This window comes from Pongo abelii, chromosome 14 (assembly GCF_028885655.2).
Source record: "Pongo abelii isolate AG06213 chromosome 14, NHGRI_mPonAbe1-v2.0_pri, whole genome shotgun sequence".
NCBI classification, from domain to species: Eukaryota; Metazoa; Chordata; class Mammalia; order Primates; family Hominidae; genus Pongo; species Pongo abelii.
Window position 1 is genome coordinate 27519596 of NC_071999.2, and position 24112 is coordinate 27543707.

At 47.0% G+C, this 24112-nt stretch overlaps 1 protein-coding gene across 2 annotated transcripts; it reads right to left on the bottom strand.

Annotated features, from left to right (window-relative positions):
* Positions 1 to 1771: 1771 nt before the first annotated feature.
* Positions 1772 to 20160, bottom strand: LOC129049638 (nuclear pore complex-interacting protein family member B4-like). 2 transcript variants are annotated; one of them, XM_054529410.2, is made up of 10 exons: positions 19341 to 20160; positions 15669 to 15797; positions 12178 to 12277; positions 11876 to 12014; positions 7706 to 7766; positions 7561 to 7596; positions 7424 to 7485; positions 7212 to 7306; positions 5973 to 6043; positions 1772 to 4206 (listed from the first exon to the last, which is right to left on the bottom strand). In XM_054529410.2, the coding sequence occupies exons 1-10, from the start codon at positions 19404 to 19406 to the stop codon at positions 2911 to 2913; spliced, it is 2055 nt and encodes a 684-aa protein (XP_054385385.2). In that variant the 5' UTR covers positions 19407 to 20160; the 3' UTR covers positions 1772 to 2910. The 2 variants fall into 2 exon arrangements, with proteins under 2 accessions (XP_054385385.2, XP_063570811.1); XM_063714741.1 differs by having other exon boundaries at positions 5973 to 6046.
* Positions 20161 to 24112: the final 3952 nt, after the last annotated feature.

Consider the following 24112-nt stretch of genomic DNA (forward strand, 5'->3'; position numbering starts at 1 on the left):
CGCCCCATCTGGGAGGTGAGGGGCGTCTCTGCCCGGCCACCCCATCTGGGAAGTGAGGAGCGCCTCTGCCTGGCTGCCACCCCGTCTGGGAGGAAGTGAGGAGCGCCACTGTCCGGCTGTCCCGTCTGGGAAGTGAGGAGCGCCTCTGCCTGGCCGCCCATCGTCTGGGAGGTGAGGAGCACCTCTGCCAGGCCACCCCGTTTGGGAATTGAGGAGCGCCTCTGCCCGGCAGCCCCATCTGGGAAGTGAGGAGCGCCTCTGCCTGGCTGCCACCCTGTCTGGGAGGAAGTGAGGAGCGCCTCTGTCCGGCTGCCCCTTCTGGGAAGTGAGGAGCGCCTCTGCCCGGCCGCCCCGTCTGGGAAGTGAGGAGTGCCTCTGCCCGGCCGCCTATCATCTGGGAGGTGAGGAGCACCTCTGCCCAGCCACCCCGTCTGGGAAGTGAGGAGTGCCTCTGCCCGGCAGCCCCATCTGGGAGGTGAGGAGCGCCTCTGCCTGGCTGCCACCCCATCTGGGAGGAAGTGAGGAGCGCCTCTGCCCAGCTGCCCCATCTGGGAAGTGAGGAGCACCTCTGCCCGGCCGCCCATCATCTGGGAGGTGAGGAGCGCCTCTGCCCAGCCACCCTGTCTGGGAAGTGAGGACTGCCTCTGCCCGGCAACCCCATCTGGGAGGTGAGGAGCGCCTCTGCCTGGCTGCCACCCCATCTGGGAGGAAGTGAGGAGTGCCTCTGCCCGGCAGCCCCGTCTGGGAAGTGAGGAGCGCCTCTGCCTGGCTGCCACCCCGTCTGGGAGGAAGTGAGGAGCGCCTCTGCCCGGCCGCCCTGTCTGGGAAGTGAGGAGCGCCTCTGCCCGGCCGCCCCATCTGGGAAGTGAGGAGCGCCTCTGCCCGGCCGCCCTGTCTGGGATGTGAGGAGCGCCTCTACTCGGCCACCCATCATCTGGGATGTGAGGAGCGCCTCTGCCCGGCTGCCCCATCTGGGATGTGAGGAGTGCCTCTACCCGGCCACCCATCATCTGGGATGTGAGGAGCGCCTCTGCCCAGCCTCCCCATCTGGGAAGTGAGGAGCCCCTCTGCCCGGCCGCCCTGTCTGGGAGGTGAGGAGCGCCTCTGCCCAGCCACCCTGTCTGGGAGGTGTACCCAACAGCTCCGAAGAGACAGCGAACATCGGGAGCGGGCCATGAGGATGATGGCGGTTTTGTTGAAGAGAAGGGAGGGAAGTGTGGGGAAAGGAAGGAGAGATCAGATTGTTGCTGTGTCTGTGTAGAAAGAGGTGGGCATAGGAGACTCCATTTTGTTCTGACTAGGAGAAATTCTTCTGCCTTGGGATGCTGTTGATCTATGGCCTTTCCCCCAGCCCCCTGCTCTCTGAAACAGGGGTTTCAGAGAGCCCCCTGCTCTATGATCTATGGCCTTTCCCCCAGCCCCCTGCTCTCTGAAACAGCTGTGTCAACTCAGGGTTAAATGGATTAAGGGTGGTGCAAGATGTGCTTTGTTAAACAGATGCTTGAAGGCAGCATGCTCTTTAAGAGTCATCACCACTCCCTAATCTCAAGTACCCAGGGACACAAACACTGCAGAAGGCCGCAGGGACCTCTGCCTAGGAAAACCAGAGACCTTTGTTCATGTGTTTATCTCCTGACCTTCTCTCCACTATCATCCTATGACCCTGCCATATCCCCCCTCTCCGAAAAACACCCAAGAATCATCAATAAATACTTCATAAAAAAAAAATTTTTTCTGGAATTCACATTTTAAAAGTAAAAAACCAAACAGGTGAATTTAACTTTTATTTAACTCAATATATCCAAAATACCAAATATCATTTCAATATATAATAAATATAAAATTACTAGACTATTTTACAGTTTTTGGCCTTATGGCTTTGAAACGTGGTGTGTAATTTAAGCTTATAGCACATCTCAATTTGGACTATCGCATTTCAAGGCTCGGTAGTCACCTGTCATTAATGGCTACTGTATTGGGCATTAAAAGTCTAAGAACTTGTCTTCTGTAGTTTTCCTACATAGGGAGATAATTTCTGGGCAGTCTGTTGTCAGTATATGGCCCTTTGAAAATGATGCCTAGTTGTTATTGAAACAGAATAAATTGGCCATTGGGCATTTGGTACCAAAAAAAAAAAAAAAAAAAAGCTTACTCTATACAGGCATTGGGGGCTAAGCAGTGAAAAAAATCTAAGCACCTACACTAAAGGAGTTTATAGTCAAAGTGACTGAAATACAAATAAACTAGCAGTTCTAACAGTGAGAAAAGCTTAGGGTTCTGGGAGTGGGGGAGTGATGAAAAAATGCGTATCATATGATAGGTGCACAATCAATACTTAAATGAATTTATGTGTTGTAAAAATGATCAATAAATTGAATCAACAACACACCAGGCCCCTTCCTGCCACAGAATAAAAAAAAACAAAAACAAAAAAACAAAAACAACAAAACAAAACAAAAAACAGTCAAAACAGTCAGGAGGTTTCTTGAGTTTCCTGATATCATCAGCTCGATGAAATGGTACAGGTCTCAGGTGACACTGGACGGGAGGTGTTTGTGGTCTCAGAAAATCATCAACTGGAGAAGGTGGAAAAGGTACCAGAAGACACTCAGGAGGTGTCTTGAGGCTCAGAGAATCATCAACTGGAGAAGGTGGAAGGGGTGCGAAAAAACACTCAGGAGGTTCCTTGGGTCTCCTAAAATCATCAGCTTGAGGAAATGCTACAGGTCCCAGGCGACGCTCAATGGGAGGTGCCTGTGGTGTGAGAAAATCATCAACTGGAGAAGGTGGAAGGGGTACCAGAAGACACTCGGGAGGTGTCTTCAGGCTCAGAGAATCATCAACTGGAGAAGGTGGAAGGGGTGCGGAAAGACACTCGGGAGGTTCCTTGGGTCTCCTAAAATCATCAGCTCAAGGAAATGCTACAGGTCCCAGGCGACGACGCTTGATGGGAGGTGCCTGTGGTGTGAGAAAATCATCAACTGGAGGTGGAAGGGGTACCAGAAGACACTCGGGAGGTGTCTTCAGGCTCAGAGAATCATCAACTGGAGAAGGTGGAAGGCGTGCAAAAAAACAGTCAGGAGGTTCCTTGGGTCTCCTAAAATCATCAGCTCGAGGAAATGCTACAGGTCCCAGGCGACGACGCTTGATGGGAGGTGCCTCTGTTGTGAGAAAATCATCAACTGGAGGTGGAAGGGGTACCAGAAGACACTTGGGAGGTGTCTTGAGGCTCAGAGAATCATCAACTGGAGAAGGTGGAAGTGGTACGAAAAAACAGTCGGGAGGTTCCTTGGGTCTCCTAAAATCATCAGCTCGAGGAAATGCTACAGGTCCCAGGCGACGACGCTTGATGGGAGGTGCCTGTGGTGTGAGAAAATCATCAACTGGAGGTGGAAGGGGTACCAGAAGACACTCGGGAGGTGTCTTCAGGCTCAGAGAATCATCAACTGGAGAAGGTGGAAGGCGTGCAAAAAAACAGTCAGGAGGTTCCTTGGGTCTCCTAAAATCATCAGCTCGAGGAAATGCTACAGGTCCCAGGCGACGACGCTTGATGGGAGGTGCCTGTGGTGTGAGAAAATCATCAACTGGAGAAGGTGGGAGGGGTACCAGAAGACATTCGGGAGGTGTCTTGAGGCTCAGAGAATCATCAACTGGAGAAGGTGGAAGGCGTGCAAAAAAACAGTCAGGAGGTTCCTTGGGTCTCCTAAAATCATCAGCTCGAGGAAATGCTACAGGTCCCAGGCGATGACGCTTGATGGGAGGTGCCTGTGGTGTGAGAAAATCATCAACTGGAGAAGGTGGAAGGGGTACCAGAAGACACTCAGGAGGTGTCTTGAGGCTCAGAGAATCATCAACTGGAGAAGGGGAAATTGGTATGAAAAGACCCTCGGGAGGTGTCTTGAGTCTCGGAAAATCATCAGCTCGAGGAAGTGGATCAGGTCCCAGGGCACACTCGTCTTGAGGTGTCTCTCTTCTCAGAAAATCATCAGTTGTAGAATGTGGTTGAGGTCCTAGTGGACACTGTAGTCGAGAAAGAGTCAGCGGTCTCAGACATCCTTTAACTGATGGACGTGGTTGACCTCTCAGATCACACTGAATAGGAGGACGTGGCTTGCGGCCTATCCTTTTTCTTAAAGTTTCAGCCGGGAGGTAGGGCCGGTAGCGCAATCCTGAGGAATGATGGTGCTCCACTGCCACCATCCTGACCTGTAGGGCCAAAGGAGGATATATTCACACATATTCATTTGATGGACAAAATTACCGCCACCAACACAGGCTGCATCTTCTGTTGCTGGTGATAGATTTTTGCACCCTTCCACCCTCCAGGTTTCAAAATAGCAGTATCAGTGTCATAATATCACCCTTCCACTGAGTACTGCCCACAGCTGGGGAGTAAAGAAAAGTCATTGGGACACACTGTTGTCTCCACATGCCACTGTGTCTGTTTGCAAATGTAGGCAGGCTGGGGTCCTGCCCCAGGGAAGACAGAGTCATGACAGATTCATAACAGATTAATAAAGAAGCATGTTTGAGACACAGGAGTGTCTATGTCTATCCTCATTCCTCCCTCACAGCCAGCACAAGAGCATGTTTCTTGCACCAGGTCAACAGAGAGTAAGAGAGGCATGAAAAGCCCATTGTCCACACATGTTGCAGCTTCTTTTTGGAGAATGTTTTCCAGGCCTTTTATGTTCTGTCTCTGATTCTCAGAACTCTGCAAGGTCAGTGTGACCACCCTGCTCCAAATCTAAGAAAACAGAGGTTTCCAGAGGAAGGAGAATTTGTGCCCAGGGTCACACAGCTTGCAAGAGGCAGAGTGGAAGTAGATTCCAGCTCTGACTGCGGGACCCTCTCATTTCCCCTCTGTTTCCCTTCTTGACAAAGGATCTTCTTCACTCTGGAGGTGCCACCCATGAGAATAAAGAGCTCTGGAGAGATGTGGATTCCTGAAGAGCTTCAGGGGAGCTGGGAGAGGGATTTCTGACAGAACAATCTTACCTCAAGAAGTCAGTTAGACATGGCTGTAATATTTCTTTTCACTCCCAGGTAATACCAAATTGTAAGTGCACTAGGACATAAAGAATACTTTTTTCCATGGAAAAATGAGTGAGAATTCTAAACAAAGCAAGTTTGAAAACTGTGTTTCACTTCAAGTGTACAAGTCCCATCATGTGGAATCATAGGACTCGGCAGCTTTTCAAGGTACAGAGGCCACAGAAGAACCAGCTTAGCTGAGCATCATTTAAGGCCTTCATTTGGAATTGTCCCTGTAGGTAATAAGTTACATTCACTCTTCACTAATTTACAGTCAGGGCCTATTTGCTATTACAAATATGGAACCTCTGACACTTAGAATATTAGATCAGGGGCCCCATTGGGTGGGTATGAAGGTGTTTTTGCACAACACGGTTACCAACAGGGATGGGACTGTGATGAACTATGGAATTGGCCTTGTCAAAGAGCATTCAAAATTGCACAAAGCACAAATTAATGTTAGATTAATGCGTTTTCACTATTTTCACTTCTGGGAATACAGCAGATATTTCAAACGTTAATCACCTACATTATAGCAGAATGCAAACAAAATCACAGCAAAAGAAAATCCCACATATTTCGGAAATAAGACCCCACAACATCTTGGGTAAGGTGGATCAGTCAGAGTTCACCGCGCCATGAGACCTACAGTACTGGAGGTCAGTGGTGCCTCCTCGTGTTATTTCTGGAAACAGAACAGTAAAAGCCCTTCAGCCCTCGGTCCCTGAGCTTTTATGGATCCTGGAGGTGCCACCAACGATGATCAGCTGGGAATGGAGAAGCCTGAAAGCTCATGGAGAAGATTTTGCTTCTCAAGAAGTCGAGACAGAAAAGACACCACAGAACCCACAGAGCAGAGGCCAGGCCAGGAGAGGGCATTGTCGGAAAAGACCAAAGTGTCCTGATATAAGAAGAGTGAAAACGTCCCCAGCATTTACCTTTGTCTTCTCTGTGTTTTCAGCTGGGACGCCGTTGCTGTTCCTCATGGGAACCGAATGAGGTCCTGAATCTGCTAAGGGCCAGAGAAGGGAATGGGGCTAAATCTGGCTTGCATGTTCTGTGCAGAATAACAAACCCTCCACACCCTCCGCTGCCATCTCACTCTCTGCCACACAGGTCCCTTACCAGAGGCACAGGGTTTATTGACCACATGCCTCAGAGGACTCTGGAGCCCTCTGGACCCTCATCCTTGAGGAAGATAACACAGAGCCCTGGTCCAGGGGTATTCTTAACTCTCAACAGGCTGTGAACAGGTCGGGCTCTAACCAGCTGGAAATGAGCTCTAAATCAGTACATATCAGAGGAAATCACTCATCATGTGAGCACAGACTCAAAATTAAAATAGGAACAGCCATGGTTGGAAGAATATCAATAAACCCTGGACAGGAACAGCACTGCTCCTCTTCTTCAAGCCATAGGGACATTTAAAATTCTGTGGATTCATAGTTAATCTAACTTTCATACCTGGCCAGGTATTATCAATACTTATGAACAGAAATGGACATAAAGAGATGAACAGTCATGAGAAAAGGTAAGAGCTACAGAAATTAAATGGAAAGTTTTAGGGTTACACTTCAAATGTTAGGGGAGTAGGATTACATAGAAATTTAACTTACTAATGGAGTTATATAGTTGACAATAAACAACTTAAACAAAAAGAATGAAGGAAGTTCCAAGAAGTGTAAATAAATGCTTCTTTTCTTAAAGCAGATCTCAAGCTACAATATTGATCCATGAAGACATGGCCAGAAAATCTCTGCTCTCATCAGCACATGTGGCTCCCATTCTAAAGTGCTATTCTTGTTTTCTCAAGTGAAAGAAAAATAAATCCTTCACACTGAAACAAGGTGGAAATGGGAGCTGGCCCATCTGCCTTCTGGGTTCATCTCCTCAGTTAAAAGTAACCAAGACATCAGGGTGGGGCAATGTCCACAGTCAGTGGAGCGGCCTGAGCTCCACCATTCACAGGGGACTAGCCAAGAGCCATTCAGCTCAGGCACCTGAGAAAAATAGGGTCCTGCCACCCAGCGAGACAACTATTCTCTTTATAAGTGCTTGGAATTGTTTCCAGGAAACATAACAATCACCCCACCCGAGCCCTCATCCCCAAAAGGAGAAGCAGGGTGTGTGGGTTGTGCAGCAGAAATTAAGCGGCTGCCTTCACAGCAAGCTCCTACCCATCCAGAAAGGGTTCTCTAGGCCCAGTCGTCCCTGGACTGGCTCCTGACTCATGTGTCTCTCTGGGACTCTCTGCTTTTGCCTCATTTGACACCTAGAAGACAGAGAAAGAATTGACTTGAAGAATTAAAACACCAAGTTCTTTACTAGATGCTCAAAGCTTTATCTCAAAACAAAAACATCCTTTAAAATGTCCATCACAATGACCTACCTGTGCTGCTTGTAGGCAGCCTTCCTCTCTGCCTTCCCCCTTTGCAAGGCTTGAGCACAGAGCTGTGGGGAGAAAAATACATCCATGTCCTATCCTGGCAGACTATGTCCAAAAGCAAGGAAAACAAACAAACTTACTGAGTTGGCAAGAGGCTTTCTTGCAGAACGGGTGATCTGAAAAAGCCAACACATGAGAAATTGAATGTTGAGAGAGTCTAAGGGCCATGGCATCATCTGCATCAGCACTGAACTATCGTGCAACTGCGGGGAGGAAGCTCCTTACTTTGCATCTGTAGTAGTCCTCTGCCCGCCGCCGCAACTCTTGCATGCATTGAAACAGTTTCCTATGGATTACAATCACTTTCATCAGATAAAGCACCACTTTCAGGATGATTTTAAATAATCTGCCATGTTTCTGTTATCCTCACAACTGTACCCTTACACAATCTATCTATACCTAGAAAACGTATTTCAGATGGCTATAAGAGTACAGTCTGAGCCGGTCGCGGTGGCTGACGCCTGTAATCCCAGCACTCTGGGAGGCCGAGGCGGGTGGATCATGAGGTCAGGAGATTGAGAACATCATGGCTAATACAGTGAAACCCCATCTCTACTAAAAATACAAAAAATTAGCCGGGCATGGTGGCAGGCACCTGTCATCCCAGCTACTCGGGAGGCTGAGGCAGGGGAATCACTTGAACCTGGGAGGCGGAGGTTGCAGTGAGCCAAGATCACGTCATTGCACTCCAGGCTGGGTGACAGAGCGAGACTCCACCTCAGAAAAAATAACAAAAACAAAAACAAAAACAAAAACAAAAACAGTACAGTCTGATCCAAACTGTTGCTGTATTGATTCGTCCTCTTTTGCTTACTGCCTGCTGACTTCTGAGTTGACAATTTCCTTCCCCATTCTCAGTATATCCCTAATTCGTCCTTCATTGAGCATCTTTTATCAGAAAGCTCTATTCTCTTTGTATTAATATCCTTGCCGTGTTTCACAGGGCAGAAACAGCTGGGCTTATAAACAGGCATAGTCCTTTTGAAGGATGTGGTTGATCCTACAACAACACACTTTCCTAAGGATGACAACAACTCACTCCACCCCTAGAATGGCTGGTAACCGAGTTTCCACACAGTCTAGCTGGCAATGGGGTCAGGAGATGTTTTGCTACTTCACATCTTTTGGTCACTGGTAAACCTTAAGGTACTTTGTTTTCTGTTTTGTCAACTCTCTCTCTCTCTCTCGATATGTCTTCTGACCATTTGTTTCTATTTCTGCATTTACTGGGTCTAAACATTCTACAAAGGTTAAAAACAACATTCCAATGGGGGTTTCCCAAGAGGGGGGGTTCCCAAGAGGGGGGTTTCCCAAGAGGGTGGGGTTCAGTTTCTGAACTCAAGGTAGGTATGTATTTCTTTCATCTCCAATTTCCCATTCTCCTCTGCCTCTGATAGCTGCCTCTCATTTTCTGCTTGCTCACATTCTTTCATGTTTTGTTTCCTGAGATTAGAAGGGAGGGAAATGCACACTCAAGCTCCACCAGCCCATGTGGGATTCCCTCTGCCCTTCTGGCATCTGAAGGCTGTGATTCAAAGAGCCCCCCTGCAACCTTCCCATAAATGAACCAACTGATTCTCACAACCAAAGGGAGAATTGACACCTCCCATTGAGGGACAAAGAAAAATCACACTCTGGCCTGCTGGCAAGTCACCTGTCATTTCCAGCTCATCTTCATAGTTCTATAGTTAGTCCTATTCTTTAGTAAATAAAGACTATTAAAAGCTTCTATGAGGTGCACTATGTGTGTCTCTGGGGTCAGTCTTGTGCTTGACACAGCAAAAGCTCATTTTACTTCAGTGTGAAAAACCAGACCTCACCAACTCATCACAACTAACTCCATCGGAAGCAGAGGATTGCTCCTCATCTGACTCCTCCTGTGGGAGACCTGATTCTCAGTCAGAGGATGATGGTGGAACTGAGACCATCAGCCATAGAGAGATCCTTCCAGAATATGGTGTCATTAACCCTGCAGTTCACTACTGCACTTTGCCATGATTCAGGACTGGAACTCTTGTCATCGACTTTAAAGATCCTGGTTGAGAGAAAAGGCAATCTGAATGCTGGGCACAGCTATTGAATTAGAAATGATTGGAATGGCTCCTAAGTCAGGGTGTTATGTCCTGAAAATAGATGACAACTGCAAACCATCCACCCTGGTGTTGACCGACTGTAACAAGGTTCCGTTCACAGAGAGTGAGGGCAGAAAAAGGAAATGACCTAAAAAGGCAAGCTTGCTGTGTTGCCCTCACACCACTTGATTCATGGTCCTGATCCTAAGGACCTCACCTGATACTTGGTTTTATAGGAAGGATGTGTAAAATTCCCAGAATGCTAGGAAACAGGGACAAAAACACTTCAAAGAGAAAGTTAATAAACTTGTTTCTGACCACAGGGCATCCTTCAGCACATGCTGTCTGGAGTGGCCTCAAACAAGGAGTGTGTGGTGAGGTGCTGAGAATGCAATGGGAGCAGGGTCCTGTCCCCACGCTAAATGAGCTCACAGATTAATGCAAATGAGAAGCCAGTGAGGACCTCACTACTCCTGCTGTGCACTTGGGAACTACAAACACAAAACCTGACTCTGGAGGGAAGCTAAGGAAGCATTCTAATCTTGAGTTGGCATAAGTGCATCTGAAGCTTCCAATCTCCGATGAGAACAATGGGGGACACCAAACAGAATATAAAACCCATGATTGAATACATCAAATTGCTAACATGGCAGTAAACAGACATGAGGTCAAGATGGAGAAGAAGGAAACCCAGGACGAAAGACATCCTCGCATTTGGAACCCATTTCCCTGAGTTTCATTGCTGAATTCCAGAAGGGACTACTGAGATGCAAAGAAGCAGAGCAGCTTTTGCACACATGCATGCGATTAGATGAAAACCAAGTGAATTGAGGGTCTGCCAATGAAAGCAACCCGTACTGAAGTCCACTGGCTCTGGTTGAGACCCAGAAGAGTCACACATCAGAACAGAGGTGGATAGGAAATACCTGGCCTTTGTAGGGACTGAGCCTGCACTGATGACCTCAATTGCAGCCTGTATGGAGGACCCCTGACCATCCCCCAGAAGTAGACTCCCATCTCTTCTGCAGCAAGATAACATGCTACTAGGTCTCAATTCATTGCTAAATATTTTTTAACAAGTATCTCACATTTAACAAAAAAAGATCAGTCATATGGCAGCAAAATACAATGTAATATGACCAAAATGTGAAAGACTGTGAAAATGAATCTGGAGGTGACCCAAGCATTGAATTCAACAATCCAGGCTGGGTGCGGTGGCTCACGCTGGGAGGCTGAGGCAGGCGGATCACCTGAGGTCAGGAGTTCAAGACTAGCCTGGCCAACATGGTGAACCCCTGTCTCTACTAAAAATACAAAAATTGGGCTGGGCACAGTGGCTCACGCCTGTAATCCCAGCACATTGGGAGGCCGAGGTGTGTGGATCATGACGTCAGGAGTTCTAGACCAGCCTGGCCAATATGGTGAAACTCCGCCTCTACTAAAAATACAAAAATTATCCGGGCGTGGTGGCATATGCCTGTAGTCCCAGCTACTCAAGAGGCTAGGGATAAGAATCGCTTGAACCTGGGAGGCGGAGGTTGCAGTGAGCCAAGATCACCCCACTGCACTCTAGCCTGGGTGACAGAGTGAGACTCTGTCTCAAAAACAAAAAAAAAAATTGGCTGAGTGTGGTGGCACACACCTGTAATCCAAGCTACTTGGGAGGCTGAGGCAGAATTGCTTCAACCTGAGAGGCAGAGGTTGCAGTGAGCCAAGATTGTGCCATAGCACTCCAGCCTGGGCAACAGAGCGAGACTCTATCTCAAAATTTAAAAAAAAAAAAAAAAGGCTGGGTGTGGTGGCTCACACCTCTAATCCCAGCACTTTGGGAGGCTGAGGCAGGTGGATCACCTGAGGTCAGAAGTTCGAGACCAGCCTGAACAACATGGCGAAACCCCATCTCTAGTAAAAATACAAAAATTAGCTGGGTGTGGTGGTGGGCTCCTGTAATCCCAGCTACTTGGGAGGCTGAGGCAGGAGAATTGCTTGAACCCAAAAGGCAGTGAGCTGAGATTGTGCCATTGCACTACAGCCTGGGCAACAAGAGCAAAGCTCCGTCTCAGGAAAAAAAAAAAAAGAGAGAGAAAGGAAAACCAATGCCAGTACTAGCACCTCCTCTTCCCCCGAAAAAATTACAAACAAGAATGTAGGAAGGGAAAGGAATTATACAGATTAAACTAATCAAGCAGAAAGGACAAACTCAATTTTGAACCCACTGAATTTGCCACAAATATTGTAGAAAATATTCTCAAGGACTTTACAGTTGTCTACTTTGATTGGCACATGGTTCATACAACAGTATTTCTGTCAAGGCACATCTTACTTTTTTTTGGCAGTCTTCCTATGTCCATTGATTTTGTAATGACTGTTGACATTCTTTGTCACCTTATGGACTTCAGCTCGAACTTTGGCTTCCATATGTCTCTGTGAAGTAAAGAGGTCTTCTAGGCCAATTTTAATTCCTGGAAAGGAAGAAACCCCTTTCTTTGTGTGCATACAGATGGACCTCGGCCCTTGGTGAGAGTGAGGAGAGGAGAAGGTGAGAAACCTGAGGGCAAGAAGCTGTTCTTTCCCTTTCCAGGGCAAACTCATTTCCACACTATGGGGACACCAACAGAGCCATACCTTCCTGGCTATGGCTATTGGACCTCCAGGCTTTCCGCTGTACATCCGTGGATCCGTCATGTACATTTTGTGACTTTAAGACAGTCTTGAGGAAAGACACCTAGGAAATAATAATTTAAGAATGATGGCTGGGCACGCTGGCTCATGCCTATAATCCCAGCACTTTGGGAGGCCAAGGCGGGTGGACCACAGGGTCAGGAGTTCAAGACCAGCCTGGCCAAGATGGTGAAACCCCGTCTCTACTAAAAATACCAAAATTAGCTGGGCATGGCAGCTGGCGCCTGTAATCCGAGCTACTAGGGAGGCTGAGGCAGAGAACCATTTGAAGCCGGGAGGCGGAGGTTGCAGTGAGCCGAGATCACCAAGAGGTGGTGCATGCCTGTAATCCCAACTAGTCGGGAGGCTAAGGCAGGAGAATCACTTGAACCCAGGAGGAAAGTGTTGTAGTTAGCTGAGATTGTGCCATTGCACTCCAACCTGGGCAACAAGATTGAAACTCTGTCTCAAAAAAAAAAAAAAAAAAAAATAGGCCAGGTGCGGTAGCTCACGCCTGTAATCCCAGCACTTTGGGAGGCCGAGGCAGGTGAATCACAAGATCAAGAGATGGTGACCATCCTGGCCAACATGGTGAAACCCCGTCTCTACTAAAAATGCAAAAATTAGCTGAGCATGGTGGTGCATGCCTGTAGTCCCAGCTACTCCGCAGGCTGAGGCAGGAGAACTGCTTGAACCCGGGAGGCAGAGGTTGCAGTAAGTCGAGATCACACCACTGCACTCCAGCCTGGTGACAGAGTGAGACTCCGTCTCAAAAAAAAAAAAAAAAAAAAAAAAAAGACATGAATATACTTCACACAACTGAACTGTACACTTCAACACGGTTAGATGGTAATTATCATGTTGTAAGTATTTTACCACAGGTTAACATGTTTCACAACTTGAAAAGGAAGTAATTACCTTTAGATCTCCGAGTTCTAGAATTTGTAACATTTCACCCCCTGCTCCTTCCTGATCTGCACTGGAGCATCTTCCTTCTATCCCTGCTCTACTCAGAGTCCACTTTCCCTTCCCTCACATCAGCTTCATTGAGGCTGGTTTGAACCTAACGCAAAACATTCTCAATAACGACTGAATTCCCACGAAGATTTCCATATTATCACAGTATGCTTTTAATCTTCTAAGATATTAAATATTTGTTCTCATCATAGCTAAAATGCAATGAAAATCTCATCTCAGATGTGGGTCAGATACCTATGAATCTCCTGAGGTAGTCATTGAAATAACTTTTTTTTTTTTTGAGACGGAGTGTCACTCTCACCCATGCTGAAGTGCAGTGGCGCTACCTTGGCTCATGGCAACCTCCACCTCCCAGATTCAAGCGGTTCTTGTGCCTCAGCCTCCCAAGTAGCTGGGATTACGCGTGCCCGCTACCATGCCTGGCTAATTTTTGTCTTTTTAGTAGAGATGGGGTTTCACCATGTTGGCCCATCTGGTCTTGAACTCCTGACCTCAAGTGATCCACCTGCCTCAGCCTCCCAAAGTGCTGGGATTACAGGCATGAGCCACCACACCTGGCCTGAAATAATATCTTTCAAATTCTTTGCAGAATTTGTTCTTTTCTGATTTCTGCACATAGGATAAAAAACAAAACATGTACTAGGATTTCGAGAGAAGCATGGGTAATCTAAAAAGATGAAAGAGCAACCACATCTATCCCACAGCTACTGCTAGATTTCATAGGAAAGGTAGCTGGCCCAGTTTGGAGCTAGGAGGAATGTCAAACACATGAAGAAATGAGAAGCAAGGAAATGCCATCATGCATGAATGCTTCATGGCACCCATGATGTCCCTGCTTAGGAGGTAGTGGTATAGATGACTAGATGATAAGGACAAAGATGAGAAGGTGTGAAGTTGTCCAAGTCCAACAGCTCAACTGAACTTTCCTAAATGGAATTTTTAAAAAGTGGTGAATTTAAAAACTTTCCCCGGCTCACGTGGTGGCTGACGCTTGTAATCCCAGCACTTTGGGAGGCTGAGGCGGGCGGATCATTTGAGGTCGGGTTTTGAGACTAGCCTGGCCAACATGGTAAAACCCCGACTCTACTAAAAATACAAAAATTAGCTGGGCATGGTGGTGGGCACCTGTAATCCCAGCTACCTGAGAGGCTGAGGCAGGGGAATCACTTGAAGCCAGGAGGTGGAGGTTGCAGTGAGCCAAGATCACACCATTATACTCCAGCCTGGGCAACACAGGGAGACTCATCTTGGGGCTGGGGGAAAAAAAAAATCTTCCTCCAATTTATACCAAAAATTCCCTCTTCAGGACTAAGTGGCATAGAGAATGTTAAACGTTCCTCGATATCTTCATAACTCATATATTTTCTGTTTTCTACATATCTTGAAAGGCAGTGCCAAATGACGTGTAATTATCTAGGTGGTAAAACTGAAACATACTTCCTCTTCCCTTGAATATAAAAAAGCATTGTGGTATTAGTACTTTTATCTTGGATCATTGTTCAGAAGGAGGTTCAGCCCCCAGACAACCACATTTTTACTGCCATGAATGGCAAGAGAAAATGTAGAGCTCAACTTACCCAATGGAAAAAAGGCTCAAAAGACAAATTATGGCACAACTTAGCAGCCAAATTCTTACCAAGTACAGACTTTTGACATACTGATCTCTCTCCAGTTGCAACTGGGAACATGCACCTTGAATGATGTCATTCAAAATTACCCTGCCCAGACACACTTTTCATTGATTCTCTGGAGGGCAGTTCTAAGAGATTCTCTGGGGCTTTCTCTGCATCATGAGATGCAGTGCAGTTCTGCCCTTCACCTTCTGGCAGTTTGTCACCTCATCCCTATGACCTCAGAGGAACTTTGTCTCAGGCCAATTGTTTGTTCCTTGAGCTCTTCCATTTCCCCTAAAAATCATTTGCTGCCCCTCTAAATGGCCTACATCTCCATCTATCTCCCTCTTCCCTCAGAAGAGGGTGCTCTTTAAGCATCAACCATCCAGCCCTTCTAGCAGTCTCATTTTTCAGCTGGTTCCCATGTTTATGCCTGTTCTATGTTTTTCTTCTCCTGTTAAGCTGTCTGTTGTCAGCTCATTTCTGCAGTGAATCTTCAGAGAGGAGACTGGAAGCTTTCCTTCCACCCTTATGGTAGAACTATAGAGCGGAAGAGTTTAGAAAGAATTTCCTATTTAAGTGATGAAACCTCATACTCCATTTCTGATAAATAACACTAAGGTTAAAAAAAGTTATTTTTGACCAAAAGCTCTGTTGACATTTTATTAAACAAACACCAACCTATTTAATTTTCGTAATGTAAATGGCAGATATTTTCATAATTCTTATGCTAATAGATCATTTCCCTGATTTTTTGGGTAAAACCACATATTCATAATGAAGTCCAGAAACGTGAATTGTTTTAAATAATTTCTTCTTATTTTTGATTACAAGTATACCTCTACAGAAAGTTAGTATACTCACACAAAGGCTAGTTTTCCAGAGGAAAATAGCAAGTGTAGAAATTCCCAGAAACACAATAATGATAACTATCCAAGGAATTCCACAAAAGTTAGTCCCAGGATGAAAATGATCAGGTGGAGAATTGATAACCTGGAATAATAATAGTTGAAATAATGAAAAGGTCAATGACACTGACAATATTTCACTCAGAAAGAATCATCCTTAGAAACCGTCAACCTCCTCCAAAAGGTAACCACATCCCTCAGATATCACCGTGGGATTCCATTGCTACAAAAAAGAACAGAAGTTAGAAGTCTTGTGTTTTTCAGATGACTGGTAGTGTTTTTAGGCATTGCAAATGTGGGGTGTCATCTTTCTTGGTATAAAGCAGGGATATCCAATCTTTTGGCTTCCCTGGCTATATTAAAAGAAGCAAAGTTGTCTTGAGCCACACATAACATACACTAACACTAACAATAGCTGATGATCTAAAAAAATCTCCCTTTTTTTTTTTTTTTTTTTTTGGAGACAGTGTTCCGCTCCGCTCAGTCGTCCAGGCTGGAGTGCAGTGGTGCAATCTCGGCTCACTGCAACCTCCAGCTCCTGGGCTCAAGCCATTCTCCTCCCTCAGCCTCCCGAGTAGCTGAGATTACAGGTCTCTGCCACCATGCCCGACTAATTTTTGTATTTTTAGTAGAGATGAGGTTTCACCATGTTGGCCAGGCTGGTCTCAAACTCCTGACAGGCGATCTGCCTGCCTCGGCCTCCCAAAGTGCTGGAGGGAATACAGGTGTGAGCCACCATGCCCGGCCATTTTTTTGCTTTTGTTTTTGTTTGTTGTTTGTTTTTGAGATGGGGTCTCACTCTGTCACCCAGGCTGGAGTGCAGTGGTGTGCTCTCGGCTCATTGCAACCTCTGCCTCTCAGGTTCAAGTGATTCTCCTGCCTCAGCCTCCTGAGTAGCTGGGAGTACAGGTGCCTGACAGTGCACTCAGCAAATTTTTGTATTTTTTGTGGAGATAGGGTTTTGCCATGTTGGCCAGGGTGGTCTCAAACTCCTGACCTCAGGTAATCTGCCCGCCTCAGCCTCCCAAAGTGCTGGGATTACAGGCAAGAGCCACTGCGCCTGGCCAAAATCTCATAATGTTTTAAGAAAGTTTACAAATTTGTGTTGAACTGCATTCAAAACTGTCCTGGGCCACACGCAGCCCATCACTCATGGGTAAGACAAGCTAAGTATAAAGTAATTATCTTATCTTTTCTTTTCTGTTTTGAGACAAAGTCTTGCTCTGTTACCCAGGCTAGATTGCAGTGGCATGATCTCAGGTCACTGCAACCTCTGCCTCCCGGGTTCAAGCGATTCTCCTGCCTCAGCCTACTGAGTAACTGGGATTACAGGTGCCTGCCACCGTGCTTGGCTAATTTTTGTATTTTTAGTAGAGACAGGGTTTCACCATCTTGGCCAGGCTGGTCTCCAACTCCTGACCTCATGATCTACCTGCCTGGGCCTCCCAAAGTGCTGGGAATACAGGTGTGAGCCACTGGGCCTGGCCAGTAGTTATCTTTTCTTTAAAGTTATTTACTTGTTTTTTAAATTGATGTGTAACATTGGATGCATTTATTATATATCACATGATAAAAGAATCTCTCTAAATAATACTTCCCTCTTGGATTATGTGAATCTTTGTCATTTAAAGCTCAGCATAAGTAAAAAAAAAAAAAAGAAAAAAAAATGAAGGGATTACTTCATTCACAAATAAGTATCAAATTTTAGTGCTTAAAAATTAACAAGGTGGGCCGGGCACAGTGGCTCATGCTTGTAATCCCAGCAATTTGGGAAGCCGAGGTGGGTGGATCATGAGATCAGGAGATTGAGACCATCCTGGCTAACACGGTGAAACCCCATCTCTACTAAAAATACAAAAAATTAGCAGGGCCTGGTTGCACGTGCCTATAGTTCTAGCTATTCAGGAGGCTGAGGCAGAAGAATCACTTGAACCGGGGAGGCAGAGGTTGCAGTGAGCCGAGATCACACCACTGCACTTCAGCCTGGGTGACAGAGTGAGACTCCATCTCAAAAAAAAAAAAAAAATTACCATGGAGATCATGAAAATGGCACGAATAATGTGGGATTTCTCTAAGATTGTTGATATTAATTCCATTAGACTCTTATGTGAGTGAAGACGAAGACTTCCCCTGAGTAAGTTCAGACAGTTTGTGATAGCGTTTCTACATCGATTCCTCAGGATTTAACTATATATTTTTGAAAACATCTCAATTTTAAATGTTTCTTTCAAGATGGTGAATTAAACAGAGATAGCCCTTCAACAGGTTGAACTCAGCATATGCTGAGTCTGAAATGCAAATGATGGAGTTAGAGAACCATACAACAATGGTAATGATTCAGAAACATGGTGTTGAGCAGAATAAGGCAGACACAAAAGAGTACCTATGGCATGGCATGCATCTGTATACGCGAAATTCCAGAATAAACAAGCTAACCCATGATAAGAAAGAGACTGGCCGGGAAGAGTGAGAGTTCACTTTCTGGGGTGACATAATAGTTAGATCTTGGCTGGGCACGGTGGTTTACGCCTGTAATCCCAACGCTTTGGGAGGCGGAGGCGGGCAGATCACCTGAGGTCAGGAGTTCAAAACCAGCCTGACCAACATGGAGAAACCCTATCTCTACTAAAAATACAAAATTAGCTGGGCGTGGTGGCACACGGCTGTAATCCCAGCCACTCGGGAGGCTGAGGCAGGAGAATTGCTCGAACCTGGGAAGCAGAGGTTGCGGTGACCTGATATTGTGCCACTGCACTCCAATGGGCAACAAGGGATATTGTGCCATTGCACTCCAGCCTGGGCAACAAGGGAGAAACTCTGTCTCAAAAATAATAATAAAATAAAAATAAAAATAAAATAATGTAGATCTTGAACGGGGGTTGGGTTATGCTGGGGTATGTACTTTCCAAAGTTAGTAAACTTACACTTAAGGTTACATATTTTGGCCAGGCGCGGTGGCTCACGCCTGTAATCCCAGCACTTTGGGAGACTGAGGCAGGCAGATCACGAGGTCGAGAGATGGAGACTATCCTGGCGAACATGGTGAAACCCTGTCTATACTAAAAATACAAAAATTAGCCAGGCGTGGTGGTCTGTGCTTGTAATCCCAGCTACTCAGGAGGCTGAGGCAGGACAATTGCTTGAACCCCGGAAGCGGAGGTTGCAGTGAGCCGAGATCTTGCCACTGCACTCCAGCCTGGGTGACAGAGTGAGACTCTGTCTTAAAAAAAAAAAAAAAAAAAAAAAAGTCAAACCAGATGACACAAATCAAATGATATTTCACTTTGTTTTGGTCCATTTTGTTTTTTTGAGACAAGAGTGCAGCGGGGCCATCTCAGCTAACTGCAACTTCCAGCTCTTAGGCCCAAGCGATCCTCCCACCTCAGCCTCTCCGGTAACTGGGATAACAGGTACGCACCACCAGGCCCGACTAATCTTTTTTGGAATTTTTTGTAGAGATGGGGTTTCGCTATGATGCCCTGGCTAGTCTTCAACTCCTGGACTCAAGTGATCTGCCCACCTCGGCCCCCTAAAGTGCTGGGATTACAGGCCTGAGCTGTGTAATTTCATGCCGCATGACACAGCCCGGTAACAAGGAAGAAACCCCGCGGGTCCAGCGTCTACTCACATAGGTGGGGTGATGGCTGATAAATCCCAGCAGGAGGAGCCAAAAGAGCGGCCACCACACCGGCATGTCCTGGTCCTCTCAGGGCGCCCTGAGGCGGCCAGGACAGAGGCGGGGGTGGCTTAGGGCAGGGGGAGGGAAGTGGACGGGGATGGGGAGGTGGAGGGAAGGGGGAGGGGAGGGAAGGGAAGGGAAAGGAGGAGAAGGGGGCTGTTGGGCACCTGGAGGTGGAAGAGGAGGAGGAGGAGGAGGAGAAAGGGGTCTGGGAAAGGATCCGGTTCAAATTAAGTTCTCAAGTGCTGGTGAAAGGTTTAGCTACAGGTCACGGAGAAAGTCAATCAGGGAAGCAACAGGACGCGCAGGGCAAGGGAGCGTGAGGCTTAGGAGCAGTTAGTTGGAGACCAAGGTTCTGCTTTCCACCAAACCTTCTTTGGTCTGGGCCCTCTCTTAGCAACCCTGAGATTTTATACTCCCTCTCCACCAATCCCTGATGCCAGTGGTGCGGCCTCACAATGGACATTCCATGAGTGCCCCACCATGCCAATGCCCCCTCCCCCATCTCAGCCCCCAACACTCCTCCCAAGGACAGGTCCTCTCTGGAACCTTCACAAACCTGATTTCTGGTCCTCCCCAACCAGCTCCCAGTCCCTGCTTCTGGGCACTCCTTCCTTCCTGAGCTCACAGGGTTCCTCAAGGTCAAACATGGAGAAACCCTATCTCTACTAAAAATACAAAATTAACTGGGCGTGGTGGCACACGGCTGTAATCCCAGCCACTCGGGAGGCTGAGGCAGGAGAATTGCTCGAACCTGTGAAGCAGAGGTTGCGGTGACCTGATATTGTGCCACTGCACTCCAATGGGCAACAAGGGATATTTTGCCATTGCACTCCACCCTGGGCAACAAGGGAAAAACTCTGTCTCAAAAATAATAATAATAATAAAATAAAAATAAAATAATGTAGATCTTGAACGGGGGTTGGGTTATGCTGGGGTATGTACTTTCCAAAGTTAGTAAACTTACACTTAAGGTTATATATTTTGGCCGGGAGCGGTGGCTCATGCCTGTAATCCCAGGACTTTGGGAGACTGAGGCAGGCGGATCACGAGGTCAAGAGATGGAGACTATCCTGGCGAACATGGTGAAACCCCGTCTATACTAAAAATACTAAAATTAGCCAGGCGTGGTGGTCTGCGCTTGTAATCCCAGCTACTCAGGAGGCTGAGGCAGGACAATTGCTTGAACCCCAGAAGCAGAGGTTGCAGTGAGCCGAGATCTTGCCACTGCACTCCAGCCTGGGCGACAGAGTGAGACTCTGTCTTAAAAAAAAAAAAAAAAAAAAAAAAGTCGTCAAACCAGATGACACAAATCAAATGATATTTCACTTTGTTTTGGTCCATTTTGTTTTTTTGAGACAAGAGTGCAGCGGGGCCATCTCGGCTAACTGCAACTTCCAGCTCTTAGGCCCAAGTGATCCTCCCACCTCAGCCTCTCCAGTAACTGGGATAACAGGTACGCACCACCAGGCCCGACTAATCTTTTTTGGAATTTTTTGTAGAGATGGGGTTTCGCTATGATGCCCCGGCTAGTCTTCAACTCCTGGACTCAAGTGATCTGCCCACCTTGGCCCCCTAAAGTGCTGGGATTACAGGCCTGAGCTGTGTAATTTCATGCCGTGTGACACAGCCCGGTAACAAGGAAGAAACCCCGCGGGTCCAGCGTCTACTCACATAGGTGGGGTGATGGCTGATAAATCCCAGCAGGAGGAGCCAAAAGAGCAGCCACCACACCGGCATGTCCTGGTCCTCTCAGGGCGCCCTGAGGCGGCCAGGACAGAGGCGGGGGTGGCTTAGGGTGGGGGGAGGGAAGGGGATGGGGAGGCGGAGGGAAGGGGGAGGGGAGGGGAGGGAAGGGAAGGGAAGGGAAAGGAGGAGAAGGGGGCTGTTGGGCACCTGGAGGTGGAAGAGGAGGAGGAGGAGGAGGAGAAAGGGGTCTGGGAAAGGATCCGGTTCAAATTAAGTTCTCAAGCGCTGGTGGAAGGTTTAGCTACAGGTCACGGAGAAGGTCAATCAGGGAAGCAACAGGATGCGCAGGGCAAGGGAACGTGAGGCTTAGGAGCAGTTAGATGGAGACCAAGGTTCTGCTTTCCACCAAACCTTCTTCGGTCTGGGCCCTCTCTTAGCAACCCCGGGATTTTGTACTCCCTCTCCACCAATCCCTGATGCCGGTGGTGCGGCCTCACAATGGACATCCCATGAGTGCCCCAACATGCCAATGCCCCCTCCCCCATCTCAGCCCCCAACACTCCTCCCAAGGACAGGTCCTCTCTGGAACCTTCACAAACCTGATTTCTGGTCCTCCCCAACCAGCTCCCTGTCCCTGCTTCTGGGCACTCCTTCCTTCCTGAGCTCCCAGGATTCCCCAAGGTCACTCTTGGCGACAAAACATAAAAAACAAATGATGGCAGGATGGCAGGAAGAACCTCATACCCAAGCAGAGTGCTAGGTTTTACAACCCCCGCTCAGCCATTCATATCCTAAGCAACAAAACATCAGCAGGATGTGGAAGGTCCCAATAGTAAACCATCTCCATCACATCCATGTAGCCATCAGGCCATCAACCTGTATCTCAGGGACAAATGTTGTAGATACACTCATTTTAAGCATGCATGGTACATTTACAAAAATTAACCTGACTTATTTTGTTCCAGCAAATCTCAATATATTTTAGAGCAATTAAATCACACAGCATGTTTCTGATCATATAACTGTGCTAGAAGTCAATGATTAAAAGCTAACTCAAAATTATTATTTGCTTGGAAATTCAAAGTGCCCTTATAAGATATAAATATAAGAAAGAATCCAAAATGAAACAAGATTGCCTTTAAACTCAATGATAAGATCATAACATGGCAAGAAAATGTCTCCCTCTGGCCTGGGAATTCCACTTTGTGGCACAAGGTTGTGTGATCTCACATCACCCCTAACCCACCTAGACATGTTAACATCTGAAACAGAGTGATGATGTCACTTATCTATATCATCTTACTGCCTGTGTGCGTGGACTTTAAATTCTGAATCCAAATGAGGGGGAGAAAACCAAGTTGACTTTCATGATTGACCTTTCAGGGATGTCCAAGAAATCTGCATTTCAAGAAACAAAGTTCATCAGCTTCTCTCCTAGGGTATTTGGCCACAATACCCAGTGGGCTTGGCAGCATCATGAGTGATGGGTGGGGAGCACCAAGCAGGTGGGCAGGACCCAGGGCCTGGTGACCAGGACAGACCCCCACTATCCATCACCTTTGCAGGCCCTGTCCTCAGCTAAACTTCCCAAAGGCCTTCTTCTGCCCAATCACACAGAGTGTGCCCAAACTCACTCAGGCCTCTGGCAGTTGGACACAATGGCTCATGCCTGTAATCACAGCACTTTGAGAGGCCGAGGCGGGTGGATTATGAGGTCAGGAGTTCAAGACCAGCCTGGCCAAGATAGTGAAACCCCATCTCTACTAAAAATGCAAAATTAGCCAGCGTAGTGGCAGACGCCTGTAATTCCAGCTACTCAGGAGGCTGAGACAGAGAATTGCTTGAACCCAGGAGGCAAAGGTTTCAGTGAGCTGAGATCGTGCCACTACAATCCAGTCTGGGTGACAGAGCAAAATTCAAAAAAATAAATAAATAAAATAAGGGGCCGGGCACCATGACTCATGCCTATAATCCCAGCAATTTGGGAAGCTGTAGTAGGTGGATCATCTGAGGTCAGGAGTTGGAGACCAGCCTGAGCAACAGGGTGAAACCCTGTCTCTACTAAAAAGACAAAAAATAAATCAGGCATGGTGGTGCACACCTGTAATCCCAGCTACTCGTGAGGCTGAGGCAGGAGAAGCGCTTGAACCTGGGAGGCGGAGGTTGCAGTGAGCTGAGATCGCACCATTGCACTTCAGCCTGGGCAACAAGAGCGATCACTTTGGGATTGTGATTTTTGAGATTTTAGATGTGAGGGATTTTGATCTTTCAGGATTTAACCTATTTTACAGTTGAGCAGACTGAGCCACAGAGAGGGGATGTGAACTGCCCAAGGTCTCACAGGTGGTGAATGTTTGTAGCTGGAACCTGAACTAAGGAAGGAGACCACTACTACTGCTGCCCTCCTTCCACCATCTTGCCTAGTTCACAAGACAGGAGGAAAGAGAGAAAGCAAAAATTTAGAAACAAAAGTGAGATAAACAGCCAGACAACCTTGGCACCACCACCTGCCATAGGAGTTAAAAATAATAATAATGACATCAACCCCGGACCTAAACTACTTGTGTTATCTGTAAATTCCAGACATTGTATGAAAAAGCATTGCAAAACTTTCTGTTCTGTTAGCTGATGCATGCAGCCCCCAGTCACGTTCCCCATGCTTGCTCGATTTATCATGACCCTTTCACGTGGATCCTTTAAAGTTGTAAGCCTTTAAAAAGGCCAAGAATTTCTTTTTCGGGGAGCTTGGCTCTTAAGACACAAATCTGCCAGTGCTCCCGGACAAATAAGCCTTTTGCTTCTTTAATCCGGTGTCTGAGGAGATTTGTCTGTGGCTCGTCCTGCTACAGAACCAGGATCTACCTTGGCAAGGGATTCCACACTGAGTCTCCTCCTGAGAAGCCTGCTTTCAGGGGTTTTGAGGAAATTCATGGTCAGTAAACTGTGTCTCAGGAAATTGTTCCTCTCATGCCATTAGTACCTCTAATGCATCAGTCAGGATAAACAAGATTATGATGCAATAACAAGCAACC